Here is an 11862-nt window from a genome sequence, read left to right on the forward strand (position 1 = left end):
ATTGAATTCAACCAATCAGTTTAAACTATGCCCCAAGATAGTAAAAACCAATCGAATTTGAATTTGACAACATCAAACCAATGAGATGATCCGATATCTTGGAGTATAAAAAGCAGGTATTTTGGACAGTTAGCCAGAGACAGAGAGCATCTACTGTCATGCAGAGTGCCTGCAACACTGCTCCCTGAAAGGTACCTTTCTCATATGAAACATCTTTACAGCAGAATGCTGAAAATGACCCAGGGAAATCTGCAGAGGAGAACTAACACTGCTGCCTGGTTTTGAAAATTAATTTGCTGTAAATTTAATAGGGGCTATATTGTTATAGAGTGGGAGGTAGATAAATAAAGGAGGTTTACAGTTCTAGATAAAGAATAAGTTTGTTTTTCTTTAAATAGTGAGATTTGGGGTAGTTCTCTTACTTTGACAGATGGTGAGGTAATTAGCATTTCTGTGTGTTTGGTTTAATTAGTTGAAGGGTTTACCTTGTGTTATAACACCTGTGTACTGTGGTATGTCTCAATGAGTGAAATGTTTAGTACTAACCATAACCTTTATTGTATAATCTTTCTTTTTGGTTTGCATTTAATATTGTCTTTCTTACCAGGAAGATTATTCCATGACACAAACTTTCTTACTCTGGAATTTGAGTCCAAATCCCAACAGCTAGGTAAATCCTTTCTTAGATTAGGAGACCATGCTAATCCAGGTTAAAGCCAAGATGTACCTTGTATATGAATAAAACAGTTTAAGACAGAGTTAAGCGCGATTGACTGTTATATGTCTGTAAAGGGAACAGAACTTTACAAAACAAAATCATTTGGAAGCTTTAAGAAAAGCTCTATCCATTAGCCCCCATTTGCGATAGAAATTAAGAGTAAAACGTTCTGGTTCAAAGGGTTGGTTGTCTTCTTCCAAATCCTTCAGGAATTCAAGCACATGTTCTTCATATTGTTTCTCTTCCAGTTTCCTATCAACTACTCTGTAATATGAATATAGACATTTCATTCTCATTCCTCGTGACAACGTCTGCCTGGATCTGAGTAGATTAACAGATCAATATGAACAGGTGACAGCCATTCAGGTCATTGAGAACCCTCCACCATTCAGTGCAATCCCAGCTACAGGAATGTCATCAATAACCTCACAGAATGGGCAGACACGTGGCAGATGGAATTTAGGACAGGGGAGTGAGGTGAGAAACTCTGGGAAAAGGGATGTTGGGAATCATTATCGATGATGAAAATATACCAGGAACAGGGAGATCTGAGGGATATTGACCATTGAAAGATGCAGCACATATTAAGGAAACATGGGGCACTTTGAGCTTCAATACTGGGGGTAGTGAGTACAAATGGGGCGAGGTCATGCTGAAGCTTTGTAAACTGCTGGTTAGGTCACAGTTTAAGCATTGTGTGAAGTGATAATCACTCACACTTTAGGAATGATATTTGCACCTTGTGAGGATGCAGAGGGATTTTACCAATAGGTTTAGAGTGGAGAAGCTGGGAAATTTGTCCTTGGACAGTTGATTGGAGCTGTACGAGACAGTGACATGAGTTAGGTAAGGGAGACAAAGAAAAGCTGTTCTCACTGACTCGTGGGACAAGAATGAGAGGGAACCGTTTCTGAAGGTGATGTCAGGAGGATGTTTTAAAATCTTTATTCATGGGCCTTATGTATCACTGGCTATATGAGTATTTATTGCCTATCCCGACCTGCCCTTGAGAAGATGGCATTTAGCTGCCTCCCAGACTACTTCTGTCTATTTGGTGTAGGTACATACACAATCCCGCTGGGGTGGTGGGGGTGTTCCAGGAATTTGACCCAGAGAAACAGAAAGGACGGTAATAGATTTCCAATTCAGGAATTTGCAGGTGGTGGTGATCTCACATATCTGCTGCCCTTCTCCTTCCAGGTGAGACAGGGAGTGGCGGGGGGTGGAGAGGGGTTCATGGCTTTGGAAAGTGCTACCTTCGTAGCAAAAGCAGAAGGTGCTGGAGAAACTCAGCAGGTCTGACAACATCTGCGGAGAAATAACCTGTGATGAAGGATCACTGGACATGAAATGTTAACTTTGTTTCTCTCTCCACAGATGCTGCAAGAACTGCTGAGTTTCTCCAGAACTTTCCATTTCTGTTTTATATTCCCAACATCACAGTTCTTTGTATTACTTTGCTGCCAGGTGTCGATGGTGGAGAGAGTAGATGCTTGTGAATCTGATGCCAACCAAGTGAACTGCTTTGATTTGGATGGTGTCAAGCTGCTTGAATGTTATTGGAGCTGCCCAATGGCAGTCAGGTGGGCAATATTCCATCACACTTTTGCTTTGTAGATGATGGACATGTTTTGGAGAGTTAATAGGTGAGTTATTTGTTGCAGGATACCTCTGACCTGTTCTTGTAGCCACAGTAGTTATATGATTAGTCCAGTTGATGTTTTGGTCATTGGGAACTCCCAGGATGTAGATAGTGGGGGATTCAGGGATAGTAACACCATTGAATGTCAAGTGACAATGGTCACCTTCTCCCCTGTTGGAGACAGTCATTGCCTATCATTTGTATTGAATGTTACTTATCATTTGTCAGCCCAAACCTGGATACTGCCCAGGTCTTGCTGCTTTGCACAAGGGCTGCTTTAATATCTGATGAGTGACAAATGGTGCTGGACATTGTGTAATCATTAGTGAATATCCCACTTCTGACCTTATAATGGAGGGAGGATTATTAATTAAACAGCTGAAGATGTTTGGGCCAAGGACATTATCCTGAGGAAATCCTGCAGCATTATCCTGAACCTGAGATCACTGACCATGTGCAACCCATCCAGTTAGTACTGGTTCCACTTCCCCAGAACCAGTCCCAATGTCCCAGGAATCTGCAACCCTCCCCTTGCACCACCTTTCCAGCATGTGTTCAATTATAATTTCCTGGACTTTCTACCTTGACTCGCACGTGGCAATAGTAGTAATCCTGACATCACAACCTTTAAGGTCATACTTTCAACTTACTTCCTAACGTCCTTTATTCTGCATTTAGGACCTGATGCCATATTTTATCCTCTGTCATTGGGACCAATGTGTACCATGACCACTGGCTGTTCACCCTCCTCCTCCAGGATATCCTGTAGTCACTCTGAGACATCCTTGACCCAAACACCAAGAAGACAGCATCCAATCCTGGAATCTCATTTGTTGCCAGAGAAACATCCATCTATTCCCCTTCCAGTTGAATCCCCGATAGCTATTGCAGTCTCACACTTTCCCCTCCTCTCCTTTGCTACAGGGTGAACCGTGGGAAACAGATGTGGCTGTTACTGGTCCTCTCTGAGGGACCATTCCCCCCGACAGTATCCAAAGTGTCTGTTTTGCAGAAAATAGCCACAGGGGGTTCCTGCACTGCCTGCCTAGCCCCTTACTCTGCCTGGTGGTCACCCATTCCCATTCTGCCTATGAAATCTGAGCCTGCAGTGTGACCATCTCCCTGTATGTGCTATTCGCAGTACTCTCAGCTTCATGGATGATCCACAGAGTCTCCAGCCATTCCTCCAGTTCTGAAAGCTGAGCTTCAAGAAGCTGCAGTTGGAGGCCATTCCTGCACCCCTGCTAGCCCTGGGCACTGGAAATGTGATCAGCTTCCCACGTACAGCAGGAAGAGCACACCATGGCTTTGAGCTCTCCTGTCATGACTTACTGTTTTGATCAAGATCTACCCTGGCTCAATACGAGTGCAGAAGGGTATGCCAGGAGCAGCACCAGGCACATCTGTAAGTGAGGTGTCAAACTGTGAAGCTACAAACCAGGACTACATGCGTGCCAAATACCACAAGCAGCAAGTGATAGACAGAGCTAAGGGATCCCACAACCAACGGATCAGATGGAAGCTTTGCAGTCCCGCCATATCCAGTTGTGAATGGTGGTGGACAATTAAACAGCTCACTGGAGGGGGAGGCTCCACAAATATTCCCTCTCCTCAGGGATGGGAGAGACCAGCAGATGAATGCAAAGGACAAGGCATTTGCAGCAATCTTCACCAGCAGTGCCGAGTGGATGACCCATCTCTACCTTTTCCAGTGGTCCCCAGCATCACAGATGCTTACCTGAAGCCAATTTGATTTACTCTGCATCAATATCAAGAAATGGTTGGTGGCACTGGATACCACAAAGGCTGTGGGCCCTGACAACATTCCGGCAGTAGGACTGCAGACTCGTGCTCGTGAACTTGCCACATCCCGAGCCAAGCTGTATCAGTACAGCCACAGCACCACTGCCTTGACTCCCTTCCTTTCCTGAGCAGCTTATTTAATGTGCAGTCTTTCCCTGCCTTGAGCCAGATCTCCATCACTACAATATCATATTTGATGGTAATCTGCATCTGAAATGGTTCTGAAAAGATTTGCAAGGATGTTGTCAGGGTTGGAGGATTTAAGCTATAGGCAGAGATTGAATAGGCGAGGGCTGTTTTCCCTGGAACATCAGAGGCTGAGGGGTGACCTTATAGATGTTTATAAAATCATGAGGGCATGGATCGGATAAATAGACAAAGTCTTTTCCCTGGGTGGGGAAGTCCAGAACTAGAGGACATAGGTTTAGGGTGAGAGGGGAAAGATATAAAAGAGACCTATGGAGCAACAGGGTGGTATGTGTATGGAATGAGCTATCAGAAGAAGTGGTGGAGGCTGGTACAATTGCAACATTTAAAAAGGCATCTGGATGGGTCTATGAATAGGAAGGGTTTGAGGGATATGGGCTGGGCGCTGGCAGATGCTACTAGATTGGGTTGGGATATCTGGTCGGCATGCACAAGTTGATCCGAAGGGTCTGTTTCTGTGCTGTACTTCTCTATGACTCTCTCTGTAACTCCCAGCCTTAGTTATTATGTTCATACGTAACTCTGTTTTGGACTTCCTTCCTTTTGTCCCCTACTCTGACATCACCTATTCACTGAAGAGCTATACCAGACTCAGTGTGAGATTTCTCTCTTCACAGATGCTGGCAGAGCTGCTGAGTTTGTATCACCCCTCAACACACTGGTTCCAGTGCAGTGATACCAAGTCTGCAGGGCCTCTGTGTGGAGAGACTGTAGAAGTTGGGGTTACTTACCTTAGTGCAGAAAGGGTTAATAAGTGATTGGAGAAAGCTATTCAAAACCATGAAGGGTAAAGGAAGAGAAACGTTGTGGCTGGTGGGACTTGAACCAAGGCCTAAGGTAGGGACATTACCATTACAACATAAAGAGCCCTCCATTAAGTTCGCCATTATATCAGCCGCTAAACTCACCTGACAAAGTACCAACTATCAGATGCATTTCCAAATGTAACCGTTGGATCTGTAGGTGCTGGTGGACTCTTGACTTGAGGAACTAGAAGCAGATAAACAATGTAGTTCTGTAAAATTGTTCCATTTACCACGTGGCCAGAAATTCCCCAAGGTGCAGTGACAGGAATGATTGTTTCTGTAAATAAAATATATTTTATTCGATGATCATTTGTGGTGTCACTGACAGTGAGTCAGAGGTTACAGGTGAGGGGTCAGGGTGACATTGCTGACGTGGGGCAGACACTGATGTGACAGATTGAATAATAACTTCACAGAGTGACACAGCGCTGGGGGAGGGGACTCCTTTGCTGGATGTTTGGTCGATTTTTAACCAGATCATTACACTGACCTGCTCTTTTCACACCTACACGCAAATATTCCCTCATCGTGGAAACATTTATCTTTCGAATGTTGTGACTGAATTTGCTTCTATCACCATTCCAGGCAGTGCTTTCCAGATCACAATGCTACAGGAAAAGTCATTCTCGTCTGACCAGACTGTAGATAGAGCTACTGTCTCATGAGAGAGAACTGGTGGTGGTTTAACCCGAGGGTCACCACACCTAATGTAAAAGGAGAGTTTGAGGACGTTTTCCTTCATGGTGACCTCAGCCTGTGCAGGACTTGAACCCATGCTGTTGGCATTAGGCTGCACCTCAAGCCAGCTGTACAACGAAGTCAGCTAACCAGCCCCTTGACAATAGCACATTGTTGCAACTGGATGTAGGTTTGCTCACTGAGCAAGAAGGTTTGTTTTCAGACGTTTCGTCACCATACCAGGTATTATCATCAGTGAGCCCCCAGATGAAGTATTAGTGGCATGGCCCACATTTTATTTGTGTTTCGGTTTCCTTGGGTTGGTGATATCATTTCCTGTGATGACAACATTTCCTTGTTACAATGACTGAAATTCACATACTCTCATCATTAACACCTCTCCCACAGTTTCTCCTCCTTTACCCTTCGTGGTTTTGAATAGATCTCTCCAATCACTTATTAACCCTTTCTGCTCTAAGGTAAGTAACCCCAACTTCTACAGTCTCTCCACACAGAGGCCCTGCAGACTTGGTATCACTGCATTAAATCTCTCCAGCACTCCCTCCAGTCAAATATTGGGACATAGATATCTCACCTCGTCTGAATCTCCCAGCCAGTTGGAGGATAGAGATAAAAAACCTGCAGCTGCTGGAATCCAAGGTAGACAAACAGGAGGCTGGGACAACACAGCAAGCCAGACAGCATCAGGAGGTGAAGTTGACACTTCAGGTGTAACCCTTCTTCAGGACTGTGGGTGGGTGTAAGTGGGAACGGCAGACAAACGGAGTGGGAGGAGCAGAGTGTAAAGTGGGGATAGGTGAAGACAGGTAGAGGGTACCACCTGGTTGGTCAATGGGAGGAATGAATCTGGTTGGTGGCAGGGAGCAGTGGAAGGGATGGGGACGGCTGGGAAGGGGGTCGGGGGAATGGGGCAGGAGATTATTTGAAATTGGAGAACTCAACATTGAGTCCTTCAGGCTGTAGGCTACCTGGCAGAAGATGAAATGTTCTTCCCCAAATTTGTAGTGTGGTTTGTTGTGGGAATGGAGGAGGCCAAGGATTGTCATGTCAGAAAGGAAGTGGGAAGGGGAATTAAAATGGGCGGTGGCTGGGAGGTCTGGTCAGCCCCTGCAAGCCCGGCTGCGATGCTCGGTGAACCATTCCCTAAGTTTATGTTCTGTCTCCTCAATGTAGAGAAGATGACATTGTGAGCACCAGATACAGTAAACTAGGTTGGAGAAGAGGGAGGTGAACCTCTGTCTCACCTGAAAGGACTGTTTGGCGCCATGGATGGGAGGTGAGGGGGGTGGTATCCGGCAGGTTTTGCATCTTATCCGGTTGCAGGGGCAGGTACCTGGGGATTTGGGGGTTGGGTGGAGGGGGGGGGGGTGTTGGGGAGAGTGGCATAAACCAAGGACTGTCTAAGGGAGTGGTCATTGCGGAAGGCAGAGAGGGGTGAGGAGGGGAACATGTTCTTGGTGGTGGGGTCTAGTTGGAGTTGGCGGACGTGTTTAAAGATGATACTTTTGATGCGGAGACTGGTGGGGTGGTAGGTGAAGACAAGGGGGACCCTGTCTTTCCCACGTTGTTGGGGAGAGGTTAGGGCAGTGGAGCAGGGAATGGAGGTGGTGCAGTGGAGGGCTATCTGGATGACAGAAGCGGGAAAAGCACGTTTTTTCGAAATAGGTGGACATCTGGGATGCTCGCACATGGCATGTCTCTTTGTCTGAGCAGATGTGGCGAAGACAGAGGAATTGGGAGAATGGGTTGGAGTTCTTGCAGGAGGGAGGAGGTGTAGTTGTGGGAGTCTGATGGTTTAGAGTAAATGTCTGTCTGGAGACTGTCACCAGAGATTGAAATGCGAAGATTTGTAGCTCGGGTGCTCCTTGCTGTGGTTCTGTTCGCCGAGCTGGAAGTTTTTGTTGCAAACGTTTCGTCCCCTGGCTAGGCGACATCATCAGTGCTTGGGAGCCTCCTGCGAAGCGCTTCTTTGATGTTTCCTCTGGTGTTTATAGTGGTCTGTCCCTGCCGCTTCCGGTGGTCAGTTTCAGCTGTCCGCTGTAGTGGTTGGTATATTGGGTCCAGGTCGATGTGTTTGTTGATGGAGTTTGTGGATGAATGCCATGCCTCTAGGAATTCCCTGGCTGTTCTCTGTCTGGCTTGCCCTATGATAGTAGTGTTGTCCCAGTCAAATTCATGTTGCTTGTTGTCTGCATGTATGGCTACTAAGGATAGCTGGTCGTGTCGTTTCGTGGCTAGTTGATGTTCATGTATGCGGATTGTTAGCTGTCTTCCTGTTTGTCCTATATAGTGTTTAGTGCAGTCCTTGCATGGTATTTTGTACACTACATTAGTTTTGCTCATGTTGGGTATCAGGTCCTTCGTTCTGGTGAGTTGTTGTCTGAGCATGGCTGTTGGTTTGTGTGCCGTTATGAGTCCTAGGGGTTGCAGTAGTCTGGCTGTCAGTTCCGAGATGCTCCTGATGTATGGTAGTGTGGCTAGTCCTTTTGGTTGTGGTATGTCCTCGTTCCGTGGTCTTTCTCTTAGGCATCTGTTGATGAAGTTGCGCGGGTATCCGTTTTTGGTGAATACCTTGTATAGGTGTTTCTCTTCTTCTTTTTGCAGTTCTGGTGTACTGCAGTGTGTTGTGGCCCTTTTGAATAGTGTCCTGATGCAGCTTTGTTTGTGTGTGTTGGGGTGGTTACTTTCATAGTTTAGGACTTGGTCTGTGTGTGTGGCTTTCCTGTATACCCTTGTAGTGAATTCTCCGTTCGGTGTTCTCTGTACCATTACGTCTAGGAATGGGAGTTGGCTATGGTACAGAGAACACCAGACGGAGAATTCACTACAAGAGTATACAGGAAAGCCACACACACAGACCAAGTCCTAAACTATGAAAGTAACCACCCCAACACACACAAACAAAGCTGCATCAGGACACTATTCAAAAGGGCCACAACACACTGCAGTACACCAGAACTGCAAAAAGAAGAAGAGGAACACCTATACAAGGTATTCACCAAAAACGGATACCCGCGCAACTTCATCAACAGATGCCTAAGAGAAAGACCACGGAACGAGGACATACCACAACCAAAAGGACTAGCCACACTACCATACATCAGGAGCATCTCGGAACTGACAGCCAGACTACTGCAACCCCTAGGACTCATAACGGCACACAAACCAACAGCCACGCTCAGACAACAACTCACCAGAACGAAGGACCTGATACCCAACATGAGCAAAATTAATGTAGTGTACAAAATACCATGCAAGGACTGCACTAAACACTATATAGGACAAACAGGAAGACAGCTAACAATCCGCATACATGAACATCAACTAGCCACGAAACGACACGACCAGCTATCCTTAGTAGCCACACACGCAGACAACAAACAACATGAATTCGACTGGGACAACACTACTATCATAGGGCAAGCCAGACAGAGAACAGCTAGGGAATTCCTAGAGGCATGGCATTCATCCACAAACTCCATCAACAAACACATCGACCTGGACCCAATATACCAACCACTACAGCGGACAGCTGAAACTGACAACTGGAAGCGGCAGGGACAGACCACTATAAACACCGGAGGAAACATCAAAGAAGCGCTTCGCAGGAGGCTCCCAAGCACTGATGATGTCGCCTAGCCAGGGGACGAAACGTTTGCAACAAAAACTACCAGCTCGGCGAACAGAACCACAGCATTGAAATGCAGAGGTCACGAAAGGGTAGGGGTGTGTCCAAGATGGACCAAGTGAATTTGAGGGTGGGGTGGAAGCTGTGGGTGAAGTCGATGAACTGCTCCAGTTCAGCCTGGGAGCAGGACGCTGCAATGATTCAGTCATCGATGTAACGGCGGAAGAGTTGGTGCACAGTGCCTATGCATGCACTGAAGAGGGACTATTCGATTATAGCTAACAAAGAGGTAGGTGTATCTGGGGTCCATCCAGGTGCCCAAGGCCTTGAAGGAAATGAGAGGAGTTAAAGGGAAAGTTATTATAGGTGAGGATCAGTTTGGCAAGGTGGAGGGGGACTGGATAGGTCTGTTGGAGAGGAAGAAGCAGAGGGTCTGGAGGCTGTCCTTGTCGGGTATGGATGTGTTTTAGGACTGCACATCTATAGTGAGGATAAAGCACTGTGGGCCAGGGAACTGGAAGTTGCTGAAGAGATGGAGAGTGTGGTTAGTGTCGCGGATGTAGGTAGGAAGTGACGAGACCAAGGGGGAAGAGGATGGAGTCGAGGTGAGACAAGATGAGTTTGGTGGGTAAGGAGCATGCTGAGACGATGGGTTGGCTGGGGTAGTTGGGTCGGTGGATCTTGGGGTACAGATGGAACCAGGCAGTATGGGGCTGGGACAGAGGTGAGAGGCAGTGGAGGGGAGATCACCACCAGAGGCAATGAGGGCTCGGACAGTGCAAGTGTTTTTGGCCTGTTGGGTTGCAGTGGGGTTATCTGCAAGGGGGAGGTAGGATGTGGTGTTGGAGAGTTGGCATCTGGCCTCTGTGACAGAGGTTCGATCTCCAGACCTTTGTCAGCAGGTTTTGTGAACCAGGGTTGGTGCGGAGATAGTGGAGTGCTGCAGGTTCGAAGGGGGTGATGTTTGAGTGGGTGAGGAGTTGGAGAAAATGAGGCCGCTGATGTCATGTTGACGATCAGAACTCCCCTTCCCATTCCCTTTCCAACCTGACCGTCCTTGGCCTCCTCCATTGCCACAACAAACCAAACAACAAATTGGAGGAACAACACCTCATCTTCTGTCACGACAGCCTACAGCCCGGAGGACTCAACATTGAGTTCTCCAATTTCAAATAACCTCACTTCCCATCCCCTGACTCCCTTCCCAGTCCCTTCCCTTCCTTTCCACTCCTCCCAGACACCAACTGGATTCATTCCTCCCATTGCCTAATCAGATTGTACTCTCTACCTGACTTCACCTAACCCCACTTCACCACCCTGCATCCACCACCCCCTTTGTCTGCAGCTTTATCTGCAGAAGGGTTACACCCAAAATGTCGATTTCTCCACCTCCTGATGCTGCCTGGCTTGCTGTGTTCTTCCAGCCTTTGCTTGTCAGCCAGTCAGAGGTATGAATTTATTGAAGGCCCAGTCTGCTGGCAGGGATCGGGAAGTGAGTGATATTTTGAGGAGGGATCAAGGGGATAGGAACATGAGGGAAGGTGATTGGGTTAGGGTCTGGTGGTGGTTTTCAGCAGCGTCCCTAAACACTGTCTGTGCCTGTGATTGCCACAGATTGTGGTAAATCAAGGCCCAACCTGACCAGCAGATGCCCCACGAATAACTTTCAGGAAGGCTGCCATATTTCTCTCAAATCAGGTAAATGGCAGCTTAAGGCTCTTAAATGGCCATAAATTGATCACTGAAAGACTGTAATTGGTCATTGGTTCAGGAAGGTTGAACATTGACCCTCTCACTAAGATTGTAATTGAGTTGGAAAGGGAATGGGAAGGGGAATTCTGATTGTCAACATGACATCAGCGGCTTCATTTTCTCCAACCCCTCACCCACTCAAACCATAAGACCATCAGATATAGGAACAGTTTTAGGCTATTCGGCCCGTCAAGTCAGCTCCACCATTCAATCATGGCTGACATATTTCTCAAACCCATTCTCCTGCTTTCTCCCCGTAACCCTTGATCCCTTAATCATAGGATAGATATTTCCTAATTATTTGTCACTTCTGCAGAGGGGAAAATCCCACCCAATGTTTCCGGTCATTGACCTTGCATCAGAACTGGACAGGAGTTTTAAAAGTGTTAGACACTATAATCAGTGCACATGGGGTGAGCTGGTTTATTGGGTTTGTAAAAATTTGATTGTTTTGGTCCTACCTCTGTTTGTTTGAGTCTGTTGTGGTTCTGTTTGCCGAGCTGGGAATTTGTGTTGCAGACGTTTCGTCCCCTGTCTAGGTGACAACCTCAGTGCTTGGGAGCCTCCTGTGAAGCGCTTCTGTGATCTTTCCTCCGGCATTTATAGT

At 46.8% G+C, this 11862-nt stretch overlaps 1 protein-coding gene across 1 annotated transcript in view; it reads right to left on the reverse strand.

Moving 5' to 3' along the window:
* Window positions 1-816: 816 nt before the first annotated feature.
* The window catches only part of LOC148151344 (uncharacterized), a 138039-nt gene continuing 126993 nt past the window's right edge, over window positions 817-11862 (reverse strand). The window contains exons 3-4 of the mRNA XM_087983346.1: window positions 5279-5453; window positions 817-982 (exon numbers count right to left, since the gene is read on the reverse strand). Of these exons, the coding sequence (XP_087839472.1) occupies window positions 817-982; window positions 5279-5453 (341 nt within the window). The remainder of the gene's footprint in view (window positions 983-5278; window positions 5454-11862) is intronic.

The sequence above is a fragment of the Chiloscyllium plagiosum genome, unplaced genomic scaffold (assembly GCF_037043375.1).
Source record: "Chiloscyllium plagiosum isolate Xiang-an unplaced genomic scaffold, Cpla_swu_hap1 HiC_scaffold_3, whole genome shotgun sequence".
Taxonomy (NCBI): Eukaryota; Metazoa; Chordata; class Chondrichthyes; order Orectolobiformes; family Hemiscylliidae; genus Chiloscyllium; species Chiloscyllium plagiosum.